Raw genomic sequence first — 19,048 nt, 5'->3', positions numbered from 1 at the left:
CAGAAGCTAAGCACTAATAGATCGAATCAGTCATTTCTGCGTTTGCCCTTGAAGGTGACTTTCATCTGATGGCGGCCACACAACTCACGACTGCCAGACCTCATTTTCTAAACCTTCACCTTAGTTCAAACAATAGTGCAATAAATACAAGAGTATGTATGTGCTTGTACAGTCATGTGATAAAGAGTGATTTCTCAGGATTCTCTGCACTCCACTAAAAAAATTAGATACATGCTGCTTCCACAGGAATTAAGGGGTAAATAGCAGCAAGGGGCTTCTTATGGAGTGCAGTTGATTAATTGGTCATCAGTGAGTGTGAGTGTCTCTATAAAAGTGCAGGTTTTGGCAGTTAGCAAGACTGGAGCATTCAGGTGTGTCAATTCACCCCAAGCTCAGACTGTGCAATGTTCAGAGAAACTGCAAAAAACTCAGGAGCTACATGTCAGGCTCTACAGGCCTCAGTTAGGATGGTAAATTTTAAAGCTAACAACAGCACAATTAGAAAAAGACTGAACAGTTCAGCTCATTTGGAGAAGTTCCTGAGAGAAAAGCCACTTCCCTGTATGAAGAATATATCAGCATGGCTCAGGTTTGCAAAGTTGCATCTGAACAAAGCATAAAACTTCTGCAGCAATGTCCTTTGGACAGACGAGACCAAAGTGGAGATGTTTGGCAATAATGCATAGCATCACAGGTGGTAGACACCTAAGAAACAACCTAATGCGGCACAAACACATCATGTCAACCACACAAAATTGCAAACTGACTGAAATGCTGTGGCGGGAACTTAAGAGAGCTGTTCATAAACAAACCCATAAACCTCTATGAACATCTTTTTCACATGTTTTCTTGTTTAAAAAGAGTTCTCCAGCCCTACTGTTGCTTTCCAAAAATCAGAGATCCATTTCAGGATCACAGCAGAGTGTTGAGGTTCTGCCTCTAAGGGTTCACTCACACTCGGCATGGCTGCCTTGTTCTTGCGCCCAAGCACAATTGTTCCACTTCCCCACTGGCCTGCACTCACACTGCACCAAGTACACTTCAGATTGTTTCAGCATCTTAACTCTTCCCTTTTGCACTCACACGCTCTCTTTTTCATGTACAGACATACTCACAAAAAAAAAAAAATATATATATATATATATATGTCTTTTGAGTATTTACTGAACCTTTCCATTTGTATTATCGACATCATGTCTGTTACCCACAACTGAAAGGAAGGAGGGGTGTGGGACTTCCATTCCCTCAGTATTAGTCTCTTGGCAACAATCCTAGTTCCAGTGGCCCCTGCAGTTTAACCGGGAGTAGCTCTGACGTCAGAGAACATCCAAAAATTACAAGTTCAGGTTCAGGCTGTAAAGGTTTCATATATGCCTTGGAGTACCAGTCAAAAAGTATTGTACCAAAAGCCTCTTAATGAGGGACAAGACCAAAAGGCATGAAACAATGTACCTTCTGCCCGTCTGCACCTGTCACAAATTGGAGAGATAGAAGGATAAATCTTGTGCAGTCTGACCTTAGAATAGTGTAGCCGGTGGAGGATTTTAAATTTAATTAATTGATGTTATAGAGCAGGAATGGATTTTGGACAGACACTTACCTCACATAGATTCGGGCACCCTCATCCCCGATTCTTTCTCCCAAGCCTGCCTAATCTCAACGGTATGCACTGCGATAGAGTCGCCAAATAATTGTAAAATCTTTTTGATAAGATGTGTGGAATCAGGTTGGCTCTTGAGTATTTCATAGATCCCGTGCTCCGAATGTAAAGTTGCAAAGTCTTTAAACTTAGTTTGAATGTAATGCCTGACCTGCAAATATCTATAAAAGTGTGAATGCGGCACATTATATTTCCCTTTTAGTTGACCAAATGACGAGAATTTATTATCAATATACATATCTTTAATAGACACTAAACCCTTGTCTCTCCAGTCATGATAAGTCTTGTCTTGCCAAGGAGGCATAAAATTATGATTAAAACATATTGGCGTAGGTACAGATGTGTCTGGCAATGCCCAAACTCTTATAATCTGATTCAAGATTCTAATGGTTTGTTTTAATACAAATCCCAGACATTTATAAGAGTCTAATTTTCCAAACTTGGTAAATAACATAGCCGACAGAGAGGAATTGTTCACTGATTCAGCTTCTAACCCACAATGGGGGCGTCGATGCCTGGTTATCTGGGGAGTCCTGCTGCCAGAACACTAATGCTCTGATATTAGCAGTCCAGTAGTAATGTTTAAAAACTGGCAGACCCAGCCCTCCTTCTCTCTTGGTTTTCTTCAAATGCATTTTAGAGATTCTAGCCCTTTTACCATTCCAAATATAAGACTGAATGACTGAGTCCAAATGTTTGAAAAAGGCTGCTGTAAGATAAGTGGGGAGATTTTGACATAGATATAAAAATTTGGGAAGTGAAATCATCTTAATTGAATTAATGCGTCCAATCATTGACAGAGGTAGTGTTTTCCAGTATTCAATGCTTTGCTTTAGACCTGACAGATACTCAGTCAAGCCGAGATAGTTTAGATGATTCCTAACTACTTTGAATGGAACTTGCTGCAGAAATTCTGGCGAGCTGTTGTTGGAAAGAGGCATAAACTCACTCTTTGGCCAATTAATGGTATATCCTGATTATTTACCAAAAGCTGCAATCAGGCAGAGGAGCAGAGGAACAGATTGTTCAGCATCCTGCAAGTACAGTATTACATCATCAGCATACAAGCTAATTAGTGATTCAACACCTCCAACCCAGAGCCCCTTGATATCTGGATGCACTCATATAGCCACAGCAAGAGGATCCAAAACAATGGCAAAGAGTGCTGGGGATAGTGGGCAGCCCTTCTGCACCGAGCACTGCAGAAGGAATGGGGCAGATTGGTTGTTATTTGTCAAAACAGAGCACATTGGTTCTGTGTAAATCAGTTTCACCCAAGAAATGAAAGATTCACCAAACCCAAATCTGCGCAGTGACTCAAACATGTAAGGCCACTCGACCTGGTCAAAAGCTTTATGTATATCCAAGGCCAAAACAGAGGCTCCCTTAGAATTTTTATAGTCAGAATAGATGATATTGAGTAATCGCCTAACATTAAAAAAGGAAAGTCTACCTGGGATTAACCCCGTCTGATCAGGATGAATAATGGATGCCAAGTGCTTGTTCAATCTAGTAGCCAGGATTTTTGTAACTATCTTATGGTCAGGATTTTGAAGTGCTATCGGCCTAAAATTAGTAGGGTCAGTCATATCTTTTCCCTTTTTCAAAATGAGAGTAATATTGGCTTGACATAAAGTTTTAGGCAATTTTCCTTCTTCTTTTGAGCTGCGCAGCATCCTAAGCACTAGTGGTGCAAGAATGTTGCAAAATGTCTTATAGAACTCTGGACAAAAACCATCAGGTCCCGCTGTTTTGCCATTAGGGAATGATTGTATAGCCTGGATAACCTCCTGAAGAGTAAACTCGCACAAAAAGCACTCTTGCAGAGCACAATGAGGCTGATGGTTTTATGCATTTAGTGGCTTAATTGGGGCCATTTGCAAAGCAATTACACACTGTCCACTCATGTAGATCTGTTAACTGCTTGACATAGATGTCTGAGGAGGTATTTGCATTACATGCTCTCCAAACAGGGCGTCGTACTCAGCAATCAGTCTTTAACCAAGCTTTAGGGGTACAGATCAGACAGAGGGAGTAAACTCTGAAGTTGCATGGTCTTAACAACGTAAAGCCCTTAAGATGGCTGCTGATGTAAGGTGGAGCTACTAAAATAAAACTGAACTGAAGTGCATTACTTCTGTGTGTGAATGCTGGCGTGTTTATATGTGTGTCCATGTACTTGCAGACATGTCTTACCCATTCACATGTGTATCTGACAGCCCGTGTCAGCATTTTTATTTACACATGCAGCTGGAGCTGAAATCTGCCACTTTAGTATAAGTGTGTCTCTTTGTATGTCACTAAACATGTCATCACTGATGGTTTCCAGACTGGTCCACATTTTGCATGTTATTTGTCATTTGTCATATATTCACCCCAATCTGTTAAACCTAAATCAATTTCACTCCTTCCATCCACCACAGTGGAGTCATGGTGTTGGCTCTGAAATAACCTCAGCTTTCAAAGGACTGTCAAATGTCCTCTAAAACAACAGCAGCTTCTCACGAGGTCATCACATCAGTGCTTTTGTTGTCTTAAACTGGAGACACACACACGGACTGTTAAGCCAATAGTAGTGACTCATCGCATGGAAATGGACTGAGTCTGATCCAGTTTGAGTCAGTGGGTGTTAACAGTCTGCAGATGAAATAGTGTTTGATATGCCTTCTTTAGTCTTCATGTTCACTTGCTACCAGTGATTGTCATGTTCGATGTTTGCGCCTGACATCTACACAACCAATTGCATCACTTTTGTGTTGGCTTCGACCCTATACTCATCTCCACCACATGTTTTTTTTGTTTGTTTGTTTTTGAGGAATTTGTACTGAGCCCTGCAAAGGGACATGGGAGAAAAAAAAATTACGATGAACTTTTGCGAGATCTCGCAAAACAAACTTGGGATCTCGCAAAACTTTTGATGAAGAAATTGATGAAGCTGGACAGGAAGAGGTTAAAGAAGAAGTGTCAGGCCTGAAAACCATCCAAGAACAAAAAGAAATCAGACCTAAGATGCATCTGTACCTCAGTTGATCCAACTGTTCACTGAACCCTCACGAGAAATGGATCCAGTGGAAGGTTGGCAGTCAAAAAGCCATCGTTAATGAAGAGAAACAGGGACAAAAGGCTGTTGTGCCTAATTACACAAGAACTGGGCTGAAAATCAGTGGCAACGGGTCTAATGGAGTGAAGAATGCAAATGTGAAATGTCTGGTTAAGTTTGAGGGGATCATTCAGCTAATGAAACAGGAGCAAATGATACATTTGTACGACAGGCTGCTTGTAACTGTGCCTAAAAATACAATTTTAAATAGGTTCTTAGCTAATGTGTCTATTGTGTCTATTAAACAACTAAAAATGGATGAAAAAGAAGCCAATGTCCAAAAAAATTCCCTTTAGAAAACCTGGAGAGCTATTGCTCAAGAAGGATAAGGAACAGACTCTACTATCACTGTATCAGTTTCCTAGCAAAGTATAGACCTTTGTTACCACCACAATGTTGTAATCAGACATTGCTCTGAATCTTCTCAAAATATAAGTTTGTGCTCCTGTAGGAGTGTTATAAAACAGCCATTGTGTACTTGGAAGTCCACGTGTTGTAAATGTAGGTATTGTGTATATTTGTGGATGCATGTGTTGCTGTCTGTGTTTGGAAATGCTAACATACTTCCACATCACAAGCAGACCCCCTACTGTAATGCTGAGGCGCATCAAAGCATCTGCAGAATCACTTCAGGCTGTCTAATATCAACCCCCCCTGCTGTGGCTCATATGCCAAAGGTGAAGCTCTGCAGTCAGGAAAAGCGAGATAATGGGACAGTTTGCCGGGATGGAAGCTTTAAGGACATCTCCACAAGTTAAGAAGTTGTCTGGTGTGACAACGCAAGCTGCTTGATTGCACTGACGTCAGTCAAGATCAAAACTTGAACCACATCTCCACTTTTCCTTAAGTGAATTTTAAAACAGTTAACAATGATATACTATAAAGAGGAGCAAATGTGAAAAACTGCCAGTGCATGTATAGTTTAAGCTACCTAGTGATAATTTGCATAATTGCTTCAGAGCTTTAACCTTTCAGCATTTTTCTCAACTACCTCAAGAGCACACCCAGCCGTAATATTTGCTTTTTTTTCTAGGATGAAAAGAAGGAAAAAAGGACGAATGATGAAGGTGGAGACCAGCCGCCATGTTATGGGTTTGAGTGAAAGGCAATGGACCCCCACTGTGGAGTGCCCGCTCCCCTGCATTAGACTTTAGAGTATGTTATCATTTTCAAATAAACCTCCGTCTCCCTCATGGTGAGAGTCTGTGTGTATTCATCTGTGTTACGTTTCATATGTGATCTGTGTTATCAGTGATGTGACAACATATAATTCACCCCCTGTTCAAGTACTGAAATGCATTGAGGAGACACACTAGTGTATATGTGTACTGCATGAACACTGGATTGCATTCCTCGTTCTCCTGTAGGTCTCTATGAATTTCTATTTCTGAGATTCTATGCATCTTTGAAAATAAACAGCAAGCTTGTGGGTGTGAAGATAAGCCTGCAATTATCTTCAGTATCATCGGCTTTGCTAAATCAGAATATCAAGGAACAAACAAGCAAACCGGAACTAATCAAAGAATGAATTCACTGAAAAACTGTTTTATTCTGGCTTATAGAATCAAAGCTTCTGCTGCTGAGTGAGCGTGAGTGTGCTGTAATGGTTATCTAAAGAAGTCAATCCGTATCTGCAAGAGAACAGTTCAAGGTTTATTAAATGTACTGTAACATGTCTACTTTTACATTAATATTATTATAGCATATGTATTTTAGTGGGTACAAATATGATTATTTGATTATTTTATGAATTTCAAGATCCACATATAACAAATTATTTCCACATTGTTAAAGTTATATAAAAATAGACTCATGCTAGGTCCACAATGGCCAGTATCAGTACCATGACTGACATGTTTAAGTACGTACGTAGTTAATTATAAGCACTGATGGGAATAACGGCGTTAAGAGTAACGGTGTTGCTAACGGCATTACTTTTGTCATTAACGACTAATCTAATTACTATTCCCATCGTTACTAACAAGAAAATGCGGTGAGGTCGTGTTACTATTTTTCAACAAACAGACAGTCGAAGCTGTGTTCAGCTTACCGCATTTTATATCAGTTGCACGGAAGTAGCTGTAAGTAATCTGGACGCTACAGCTTTAAGCAGCTGCGCGTGCTCCCGCGGACGGCAATCACTTTCTGGTAGACGATCACTTTTTGACACAACACCTGGAGCTAAGGGGGCAAAACAATCACATGAGTGCTGCTGTTTGACTGAGGAAGAATAAAGTAGTCGTGGTAAGTCAATCACATGACCACTTCAAGACAAAGCAACAAGGTGACATACACCAGTTTATAAATTGTGTTGATAGGCCACGTAAAACCAGAGTCATGATAAATAATATATAAGCGTGTTTTTCCTGAATAGTTTCGCTACGTTTACAGCGCAGCAAGCACTCTCTGCTTATGAGCCCAAAAATAAAAAAACAAAGCAAAAAACAGCCCGTTCGTTTTGGTGGAAAAATGTACCATGTCAATCCAAAAATGATATGGCAACATGACATTTGGTTGTTTAGGAAGAGGGGGAAGGTTCAGGAGAGCGAGAGAGAGAGATAAAGACAGCAGAAAAAGAGAGAGAGGGAGTTTTGGGATGTGAGAGATTTGTGACGTTTAGCGTGTTTGGAGCGTGTAGTTAATGTGTTGTCTTGTGTAGTTAGTGTGTAGTGTTGTGGATAGTATTGTGTTGTGTGTCAGAACAATGAGGCGATTGCTGTCTCCAGGTAGAGACAGGAGTGTTACACCTGCTGCTGTCAGACCTGCAGGTATCAGGCTGTGATGTTCTCCTTCATAGTGGACAGAAATAGTTTTTTTGGAGTGGCACAAATAATTTGTGAGGCATCTTATTGAATGCAGAACAGCTGATGGTTCTGTAAATAGTTTGAAATGGTTATAAAAAAAAAAGGGTAAAAGGTAAATGGCTGCAAATAACTTTGTTGTTTGCAAAACTTGTGCAGAGGATTTTAAAATTGACAATTTATATTTGCATTTAAAATTATGAAATATGATTCAATAAACATGTTTGTGGTTGTTACAGTAAAAAATATAACTTTCTACTCGGATTTTATGTTTTTTGTCTGATTTTAGATCAATTGTGTTAATACAGTATGTCAAAATGAAAACATAACTGTAAATTCAGACACGTGAGGTTGTGCTGAAAAGGATGATACCAAACAAGGCAAAGTAAATAGTTTTCAAAGGTGAAATGTGGAGGGAAAATTAAAAGTGGTTAAAAATGGCCAATTATACCCTGGACAGAGGGTTAAACATTTTTTTTTAAAGTAATGCAATAGTTACTTTTCAATTAATTAATTACTTTTAGAATCTTGAAACTCAGTTACTAACTCAGTTACTTTTTTGAAGAAGTAACTAGTAACTATAATTAATTACTTTTGCAAAGTAACTTGCCCAACACTGATAATAAGTAAGCTTATTTAATAAGACATAGACAGTCACACAGCACTGTACACAAAAAGAGTGCAGTGGTGATAGTTTTGAATGTCTTCGGGCAGGTTTTCAACTTTTCTTTGTGTTGTAGCTTTTGCATTCAAACACCAAAGAAAGAGGGTTTTTGTTGGTGTCCTCTTTAGGATAGGGATTTGTGTCAGTGTGGGTGTGAAATTTATGGTTTTCAGGGTTTCTATCGGTTTTTATCATTATTTCTTTTTACCGTTTTTCCCATTAACTCGGTTTCCCCAGGTCTTTTTCCATGTGTTATGAATAAATCTTCCTTTTTTGTACTGGTACTGATTTTATTTTGTTGTATTTATCTGCGACACCTTAAAGGCCGGTCCATGAAAATATTGTCAGACATAAACCGGTCCGTGGTGCAAAAAAGGTTGGGGACCGCTGGTCTAAAGGGTCTTTGCATCACCATCACCTGACTGTATGTGTGACCTTAGGACCACTGCCCACTTTCTACTCTTCTTCCATAGTAGAAACCTGAAGATTAGACAAGCTGAAACGAAGCACAGACGAAGAGAGTTCTTCATCTGAAAAGAATAGTAAACAAAGAGCAACATATGAATAGTTAAAATAGAAAAGAGTAGCCTTTGGGACTGTCCTTTCTTTGGCACTAAAATGCAATAAATATTTCTTCCACCTACAACAGAATGCCTGAAATATTTTTTCCCACAGGGGAAACATGGTCTTATGACAGTTTCCACAACACTTATAAAATATTAGTATTGCGTAAAACAAATTCAAAATGCAGTAGCAGCTCTTTCATAGGAGCCAGAACATTACACATTTAGTACAATATAAATAGTAACGCACTGAAAAATGTAATGACATGTATATTGCATGTGCATGGTAAATTCAGCATATGTGTTCATGGATATCATCATAGTTGTCTACATTGCCTTCAAATGTTTTGTTGTTGTTGTTATTCTCAAGACAAATTAATTTCTGATCAAACAGCACCAAGAAACCTGAATTACACAAGAAGAAAAGAAGAAAATTAGAAACAAATGTGCCTTAAAATGGTAAGTGTTCAGTGTCTGAAATGTGAAATGACAGCACTAAAAGCTCTGATACAGTACAGGACAACTAAACAAGTAAAAAACAAAATAACTGCAAAAATCCTTTAAGAATAATTGAATTCAAAATAAGTGAATCAGACATCAAGAGTTTCTCCTTTTATATCATATCTTATTCTCTTTCATCATCACGTGTGCATTGATCATTTATAACAAGAGCAAACATAAAGACGGCTGAATACAGGCAATGTCCAATCCTTTTGGGGATCACTAATATACCATAAATACCAAACAGTATATAAACAGGAAGCACTGTGAGCATATCATACCAACAGATTCACACATTAAACAGAAATATAAAATGATCAGAGTTTTTTTTAAAATAATGTTTCATGTATTTACATTTATATCATTTTGGAACTCTAAAATAAACCCAAACAAAACAGTAAAACACTGGGCATCACACTTTATATTGTCAAAAACACTGATCAGTTCAACATTTTCTATTGAAAAAGTGCCAAATAAATTGCGGCATTGTTATTATATTGTTTATTTCCTCATTATTTTCAAGAACCAGCAGCTCACATATCAGTTTTCACGTTCCATACATTCAAAACCAGGGATTTGTCTTTGGCATACAGTTAATCTTCTATATAATGTATATAATATTTCTTTAGGAGAAGCTGGGCTGTGAATGAAACAATCAACAATTTTCAGTAGTTTCATTCCATAACTCTCCTGTCACAATCAATTTTCTATTTTCTTTTTTTTTTTGCATAGTTTTATAAATTCAAACGCAAACAGTGCTGTGCAGTCTGGGTTTTTAAAACCAACATTTAATACCAACACTGTCATTGTTTTTGTTTTCCCCACTATACTGTGGGACTTAAGCCAAATACAGCCTTTAAACTCCCTTTATTGTAACACTGTTAATTTTGATGTAATAATTCATGATTGTTCCAAACATTTTGCATAAGCTAAGTGTGTACCTAAGTTTTGATATTGTGCTTGGATGATTTTTGTACTTAATTCTGGAGATAGATGTATCCTGTACCACAACACTTATAACATATTAGCATGAAAATGCTTGTGAAATATCAACAGTTTGATTTTTCATGGGAATGAATCCTTGAAAAATCCAGAGTTCAGTTCCAGAGCAGTAGCACATACATAATGTGTGTAAGTTTGACTAGCACTAAATACAGTAGTAACACTTTTATGGCTGTAGCCTGCAAAATATCCAAAGTTATTTCCATAACATGGAGCTACAGTCATTGTAAATCCCACTATTATTAGCCAGCATTAGATATTTGATGATCTATCGGTATCTGCATTTATTGGCTGATGACTGAAAATTTTAAAGTAAAGAAGAGAAGGGAGAAACACCCTTCAACCATGTTATGTGGGTTTGAATTTGCATAGTTTGCCCAACAAAGGGCGCTTGCAACTTCCCTTTTGGCAGTAAATGTGTTTGCAACATCAGTGTTGCATCGGTGTCCCACTAGTCCAAGCAGAGTTGGGCAGTGTACAAACAAGTAAATAAATAACTACACATAGCAACTATCGAGGAAATCTGTTTGTGTTTTCTGTGCCTGAAAGGAGAAAAAATATCAGCCGATATATCAGAATATCTCATTTTAAAATTCACCCAATATTGGTATCGATCTTAAAAGTTTCTCCTTTAACTTTGGTTATTGATTACTATTTAAATTACAAGCAAGGAGATTGCATTGTCATTAGACAAATATCAAGTAAGTTTTCATACCTCTTTACTTGAACACTGTGTCTATGGTAAGACAAGAGTAATTTATATTTTTGGGGATTATGTTGGAGTTAAAAGCACAAAAGTGTCAACAAGACCTTTGCTAAAGATGCACTAACAGATATAGGACCTGCCTAATAAGAGCATCAAAATCAGTGCAGCAAAATATAAACAAATAAACAAAGGTCAAAGCTCTTGAAGATCCAATATCCAAATGTATGAGAACATAGAGACTAAGTGCCCTAATCAAATACTGAAACCTCAGCAATCAGTTGCATGTTTTTATGTGTAAGTGACTGGATAATGAGTAACTGCACCCATCTACATAGGATATCAGTTTTCCAGTAGCTCTAGGCTATAGGGAGAATTCCGAATGTATGTGCAGGTCAGAACTATCCAGGAAGTCTGTGGAAAAGACACTAGGGGGAGTTTGGAGTGATGGACTTTCCTCTTCTCTATCTCTTTCTGTGGTAAGATTCAACCAGTCCATACTGTCCAACCCTTGCTCCCATGACGCCGTGTCTGAGGTATCCATGGGAGAAAGGGGGTGGTTCAGAATGCTGGAAGTGCACAGCATTTGGTTGTGAAGGTCATCAATCAAGCTAAGTAGACCTCCGGGCTCCACCCCGAGAAGAGGCCTTCCAGTGGTGCTTTCGAGGAAGTCCTCAAGGCGCCCACTTTCAGCATGACTAAGGTGTTGTTTCTGTCCTGTGGTGTCGGCCACAGTTTGAAGCTCAGGCTGCAAAGAGGGGTCAGGGTGTGGAGTGCCACAGCAAGGCGGAATGGGGGGAGACGGGGGCAGCAACATCTGGAGTGGTGAGGGAGGAAGTGAACAAGCAGAGGAGTCTTGATTAAGGCGGTTCAGAGAGAGGTCTGGTGGAGGCTTACAGGAAGTTTCTGAAAGGAAAGACAAAGATAACATTAAAACAACAAAAATAGAAAGAACTCTAAACCAAGTATTAGGGGCAAAAGAAGATTATTTACATCTCTCTCTATTTCCATCTGCAGTAATTTATATTTAGTGGCTCGCTCTGTTCTGGAGCATATCTCCAGGGAAGGCTTAAGGCAGTGAAACCAACAGCACGACCCCCACACAGAACCCAGCAGGTATTAGTGACAACAAATCAAAACACTGATTAAGTCAGAAACCTACAGAGTAACTAAATATAGCTTAGAGCTTGACCAATCAGCGGGCCAATATTACTGGCTGATATATGCTATTTGCTGATAACTACCAATCCATGATTCCATAATGGAATTGCTGAACTTTTAAATGAGATGTGATGAAAATGTGATGACAAAAAGCCAATAGGGGAAAAAAACAACAACTTTGGACCTCTTGAGCTTTTTCAGTGCCCCTGCTTCTCTAGATTGAGTTGAAAATGGTGATGAACATGTTGTTGAGGGCAAAAAACTCGAACATGATCTATCTATCTATCTATCTATCTATCTATCTATCTATCTATCTATCTATCTATCTATCTATCTATCTATCTATCTATCTATCTATCTATCTATCTATCTATCTATCTATCTATCTATCTATCTATCTATCTATCTATCTATCTATCTATCTATCTATCTATCTTGAGATCTTACCTCCTCTCTGCAAGATGATGTCAATGAAGTCATCTTCATGATCTGTGTCCTGATGAGAAACAACATGTAATGTTTTAAACTACATATAGTGTTACTATATGATACAAATGCCTCATGTGAAAGCCCATGATCAAAAACATAGTTTAAAAAAAGGGTAAATTTTGCGACTGAAATGTCTTTTTTAATCATCATACTTTGTCATCGGGAGATGAGGCTGCTGTCTGAACAGAAGCCGGAGATACAGGACTAAACAAGTCCTCCAGATTTGGGCACACCTCCTGGTAGAGATAAGATGAAGTGAGCGAAAATGAATGAAGAACTAAAAAGTTCCAAGTCCTGTTCCAGGCCCACCATGACAAATTATTCACATCAATGCTGGATTACTTACACCCTGAGAAGGAGATGAAGGGGTGTTTTTTCCTGAGGGAGCAGGCTCTTGGTCCCTGAAGAATGGCTGTAGACTGGGAGGTGCTGACAAACACTGAGCTGTGCCCTGGTGTGGTTTCTCTACAGACACTTGAAGTACTCCATTCTGTGTTTTCAATTAAAGAACAAAATTGAAAAGGACTGTAAGCACCGTAAAAGTAATAAAAGTCAGCAGTACTGATGTAGTTACCAGTAAATTTATTCATAAGATGTAGACAAGTTCTAAATCAAGTGTCACAGAAGGCAAAACGAGACACGGAAAAATTGCTAATCAGGATACAGTGTTCCACTAAATCCTGAGGTGTTTGAGGCAGGCTTTGGCCCAGTGACCACGCGCTCCAGCACACCTGCACTCGGCAGGATATACTGTGCATCTCAATTAGCCAAAATGCAATAGAGTCTTTGTTCTTCCTCCATTAACACCGTAAATCATCGTAATGGAGGATGTCGTAGGAGTAATTAGCAAAGCAATAATAATCAGCATCGGGCTAGTGTCAGAGACTTATCAAGGACCGCTGTCATTGTCTCAAACAGCATACATCATTAATTTTCGATGCGATTGCACTCACTAGAGCAGTTCCCTCACACTCTCATGTTTCTCTATCTCTTTGTGGCGCATTAACAGACTTGTTTCAGCACTGGAGATGGCTCAGGGGGTGTGTGGTTTTCATTGAGATTAAACTGTATAACTCATCAAATATAAAAAGAAATGGTACAAATATTTAAGAAAATTACTTGAGATCTTTTATACGGAAACTTCATGGACAGCAAATAAAAAGATCCCAAGGATTTTGGTTTTTCTCCTCTCACTGTAGTCTAATAGAGATAAATGATATTTAAAAATACAATTGCTTAAAGCCTTGAAGACGATGTGCCTTTTCAGATCCTTGATATGACAGATAATCTATATACCTCAGAGTCAGCAATTTTTATTACAAAATTTTGCTACAAAAGAAATATGCTCTGAGCTAAAAACCCACTCAAAGTGGCATATTGACCATACTGATCTACTGTAGTGAAATGTAACACTTTAAGTTTTTCAATACAGTTACAATGGGGTAAAAAAAATAGCTGATCCCCTGTTGAAGATTCTCTAATTGTTATGGTAGTTTTGTGTTAATGGAGAGAGACAGAATATAAACCAAAAATCCAGAAATGTACATTGATTTTTATGTTAATGACCGAAATAAGTACTTGATCCCAAAGTAGAGAAACTGTTGTTGGTTAGCTCAGTAGTAAGGCATTTCTTGTAGAAGGTCACCAGGTTTGCACACATCACAGGTGACCCCCCATCTTTAAAGAAATCTTAAACTCCTTTTGGTTTCTTCGATGGCTCTTGGCAACTCAGAGCTTCAGCTCTCTCCACAGATCTATGAAGCGCCTTGAGGCGACTTTTGTTGTGATTTGGCGCTATATAAATAAAATTGAATTGAATTGAATCTTCTATAAGACTGAAGTCGGAAGACTGCCTAGGGTACTCCATGACATTAATGTGCGTCTTTGGTCACTCTTTTGTTGCCTTGGCGGTGTTTTGTGTCACTGTCATGCTTGAAGACCCATTCATGATCCACCTTCAGTGTTCTGGCTGACGGAAGGAGATTGTCATCCAAGATTTTACTGTACATGGCCCTGTCCATTGGCCCCTCATTGAAGTCATCATGTACCCTCAGCAGAAAAACAGCTCCAGTGCAGAATGTTTCCACCTCCATGCTTGACTGTAGCATTGGTGTTCATAATCAGCATTTCTCTTACTCCAAATATGGTGAGTTAAATTGATGCCAAATAGTTTGATTTTGGTTTCTTTTGACCACAGCACTTCCTCCCAAGCCTTCAAATTTAAGATGGGCCTGTACATGTGGCTTCTTGAACAGGGGATCCTTTTGGGTGCTGCAAGATTTCAATCTATTACACCCCATGAGGTAAGATCTTCCATGGAGTGGCAGGCCAAGAGGGATTGATGGTCGTTTTAGATTTCTTCCATGGCGCCTCAACAGATCCTTACCTTCTCATCAAGTCTTGTAATCGATTCCAGCCTTGTGCAGATTGACATTGTTTGACAACTCTTGGCCTATGGTGGTGGAGAGGTGGAGAGAGACAGATAGCCTCACTACTTTTAAAGATTAGGCCTAACACTTTCTGTTTTGATAAAACATATAGTTAGGGCTGGATCAGGTGACCCTGAATTCTCCCTTAGTCATGCTCCAGTAGGTTTAGGTTGCTGGGGGGTTCCCATCATGACCTGAGTGCTTCTTCTTCTGTCACCTTTTTGACTCACTATGTGTTTATACACCTCTCTGCATGTAATTATTAGTTACTATTAATTTCTGGCTCTCTTCCACAGTGTGTCTTTGTCCTGTCTTCATCCCTTCACCCCAACCAATTGTGGCAGATGCCTGCCCCTCCCTGAACCTGGTTCTGCTGGAGGTTTTGTCCTGTTAAAAGGGAGTTTTGTCTTCTCATTATTGTTCATAGTTTCCTCTGTTTTTTTCTGTAGTATTTTTGGGCCTTTAGCTTGGAATATAAAGTCGAAACTGTTGTTGTGATTTGGCTCTATATAAATAAAATTGTAAAAGGTTAGAATGGAAGAAAGTGATGCTGTGTACAGGTGTGTTTTATGCACACAACGAGTTGAGATCTTTGATTGATTGACCGATCGATTGACCGATTGATCGATCTTTGTTCCACGTGGGCACATAGCACATCTGTGGAAGCCAGAATTCTGGCTGATTTGTAGGGGATCAAATAATTATTTTACTCAATGAGATGCAATTCAGTTCAAAATTTTATGTAATGTGTTTTTTCTAGAGTTTTGGTTGATATTCTGTCTCTCTGTTAAAATTAAACTACCATAAAATTTTGACGCCTTCCATTTCTTTGTACACGAGCAAACTTATGAATTCAGCAGGGAATCAAAGAATCATTTCTCCCATTGTATACACTACCTAAGCTTGGGCAACAAAGTCATATCAGAAATGTCTTGTTTTAATCCTCACCTTAGTGTGCTTTTTCACAAGCTTCACTTGCATGCTTTGCTGAGCTTTACTATCAGCTCTGGTCAGCTTAACAGGGTTGTGGCCTGGACGTTTGGCTGGAGTAGACTGGAGTCGCTATAGGAACAAATGAGGTAGTTATCAATGTAAGAAGTGAACGGACAGCAAAGCAATGAAACAAATTTCATGCAGTCCAGCTCAATTAACAATGATCTGCTTATCCGTTTTTGGTCTGCCTGTGTACACCACCAACCTAAAAGCTACTCGGCTTCCTGATGCTTCTACAAAAAGGCCAGCCTTAAGCAACATCCACCTGTTGGATCTGAATACAGCTTTGCCCTGAGTTGCTGAGTTGAGCTTGATACTTTTTTGCAGGAAATGCAGAGATCAGTGCCTGTGTGGCCAACATTAATGCTGTATAGACTATATCGCACTATATATTTATATAATAAATTAATCTATGTAAATATGACTGACAAAGCTTTTGTGAGTCAGTCCTTCAACATTTTAACACTAATGCTATCATTGTAAAACTTAAAATGAATCTTCTTAAACATTATGTTGAGAATTGCAGTACTGTTTGATATTCTTTACATTTAACTATAATTGTAATTCTGTAGCTCAAAAAGCAGCAAGATTGCATGCACACTGAGTTTACGTACCTGCAGTGTAATGTGATTGGTTGCCTTTCCCTCAGCAGGGTCCTTTATTTTGTTTCCAGTAAGGTGATTGGTCAGCGCGATCAGAAAATGGTTACCGTTGGTGTCAGTGACCAGGGTTGGGGTGGAGTCAATCTTAAGGTGGTCCAGTGAGAAAGAGGCACTTGAGCCTGACTGCTGTTTCAGGTATGCTTGAGGCACCTGTTCAACAGAAAAGAGAACTTTTATGGGAAGAACCTACACAGTCTAGTCTACACTTCACTGCATACCAGCATGGCAACAAATTAACTTCCGTTTTGATTCATCATACTCAGTGCTTGCTAGATATGATTGTTATAATTATTCTCTTTATTCTAAATTCTTACCAGAGCTGATTGTTCAGGATCCTTCTTAAGAGCAGAACTTTACAAGCAATGCAGTTAAATAAAACTCCAACCCCACACACTATAGATAAAAGACAGTCCTAACCTTAGATGGCTGCTGCTGCTGCTGCTTCACCTGCTGTTTGGGCACCTGTTGCTGCTTCAGCTGTATTTTGGTCTGAATCTGGATTTGCTGTAGTTGTTTAGTCTGTTGTTTAGTCTTCATTTGCTGTGGCAACATGTGTGACTTTTGTTGCTTCAGCAGAAGCTGTTGCTTCAGCTGCATCTGTTGCACGTGTTTTGACTGTTGATGCTGCTGTTGTGACTGCAGCAGGAGCTGCTTTTGCTGGTTTTGAGATTTTTTCTTTCTCTGCTGACAAAGTTTCTGCAGGTCGTGCTGATTCTCCAGCGTCTGATTCTGGATGATGTGCTGCTGCTGCTGTAGCAGGACTTTCTGTATGGTGTGTTGTTGAGCCAGCTGCTCCTCCTGTGTTTGGGTTGAGGACTGTGGCAATCCATGAGTGATTGGGGACTGGAAATTTTTCTCAGGTTTAACTTCTTCTTCCTCAATTACTTCCTGTTTCACAATTACCTTGGTAATATCCATCTCTTGTGAAATAGGTGATTTTTGCGAGGGAAATTGATCAAAGTCCATTGAGAAGGCAACATCGGGCTCATCGAGAGGTTCTTCTTTTACCCCGAGAGGACTGATTGGCTCTGGAGCCTTTCCTCTGTCTCCATTTTCCAGCTGCATTTTTAGCACCTCCACCAATCTCTGTTTCTGCCACAACATCCTGGTCAGCACCTCTATCTGCTTATCTTTCTCCTGCAGCAATCTGTCTTTATCAACACTCAGTACAGGAACTGTGCTCGTAGTGGCTGGGACACCTGAAGATACTGAGGAGCGTCTTTGAAGAGAGGCAGACTTTAAAGAGTATTGACAAGGAGCGGGAGTCGAGCATCGAGGCTCCTCTTTAACGTTTGTGGAGAGCTGAGCAACTGAAGATGGCTGGAGGCTCAATTGGTTGAGAGGTGAACTCATCTATTGAGAGAAGAAATAGGTCATCTATAAGTGTAAAGCAAACTGTGTGTCTGCAGTTTTAATTATATAATGGTTCACCTTACAATATACAAGGAGCTGAAAAATTAAAGGAAAAACTTGAATACTTATGGTCCAGTGCCTCTGTTACAGTGTGGGATCTGAGCGATCACCTTTATTCTGTCATTAAACATTTCTGGCTAATGCATGGGGGCTCTTCCAGGCTGATAGTGTCAGAGGGGCAGCTGAATAGTTGATGAGTACAGAAATAAGAGGAATCATGTGCTGTAGAATTTTTACAGAATTGAACTAATTTTGGTGACATGTCATGGTTTAACATAGCGGTCCCCAACCCCCGGGCCACAGACCGGAACCGTTCCGTGAGTCGTTTGGTACCAGGCTGCAAGAGTTGAGAGTTTTTATCATTATTTTTTTAGCGTTTTTATCATTAACCCTGTTTCCCTGGGTGTTTTCCTGTGTGTTATGAATAAATCTTTTTTTTGGTACCGGTACTGGTTTTATTTTGTTGTATTTATCTGCGACACCTTAAAGGCCGGTCTGTGAAAATATTGTCAAATATAAACTGATCCGTGGCACAAAAAATTTTGGGGACTGCTGGTTTAAGACCTCACAAAGACATGTAAATTGGGTTTTCCTTTAATTTGTCATACAAATGTACTTCATGTTCATTCATTTTTTATGGTGGAACATGAGATTCACATCATGGATGTGCATCCAGAAAAACTGTGTGACGCTGTCATGTCAATGTGGACCAAAATCTCTGAGGAATGTTTCACTTTTTTTTTTTTTACCATAGCCATAATGTTTATTTTTGCTATGTTTATAATTATTGTTTTTGTTAATATAATAAAATCTATCATCTTCCGCTTGTCAACTTCATTAGCAATATAAGTGTCTCATTATCAACACTTGTATTTTAGTTTTGATCTTGAACTTGTCAAACAAGGAA

At 39.1% G+C, this 19,048-nt stretch overlaps 1 protein-coding gene across 1 annotated transcript in view; it reads right to left on the bottom strand.

The window, feature by feature from the left end:
- Window positions 1–9,387: 9,387 nt before the first annotated feature.
- The window catches only part of LOC309704566 (myocardin-related transcription factor A-like), a 32,232-nt gene continuing 22,571 nt past the window's right edge, over window positions 9,388–19,048 (bottom strand). Inside the window, exons 13-20 of the mRNA XM_082529793.1 lie at window positions 17,146–18,081; window positions 16,681–16,878; window positions 16,022–16,135; window positions 15,031–15,096; window positions 12,991–13,134; window positions 12,797–12,880; window positions 12,603–12,651; window positions 9,388–11,900 (exon numbers count right to left, since the gene is read on the bottom strand). Of these exons, the coding sequence (XP_082385919.1) occupies window positions 11,359–11,900; window positions 12,603–12,651; window positions 12,797–12,880; window positions 12,991–13,134; window positions 15,031–15,096; window positions 16,022–16,135; window positions 16,681–16,878; window positions 17,146–18,081 (2,133 nt within the window). The 3' untranslated portion in view covers window positions 9,388–11,358. The remainder of the gene's footprint in view (window positions 11,901–12,602; window positions 12,652–12,796; window positions 12,881–12,990; window positions 13,135–15,030; window positions 15,097–16,021; window positions 16,136–16,680; window positions 16,879–17,145; window positions 18,082–19,048) is intronic.

This window comes from Aulonocara stuartgranti, assembly GCF_965226115.1.
Source record: "Aulonocara stuartgranti genome assembly, chromosome: 4".
NCBI classification, from domain to species: Eukaryota; Metazoa; Chordata; class Actinopteri; order Cichliformes; family Cichlidae; genus Aulonocara; species Aulonocara stuartgranti.
This window is presented reverse-complemented; position numbering and strand designations above follow the sequence as displayed.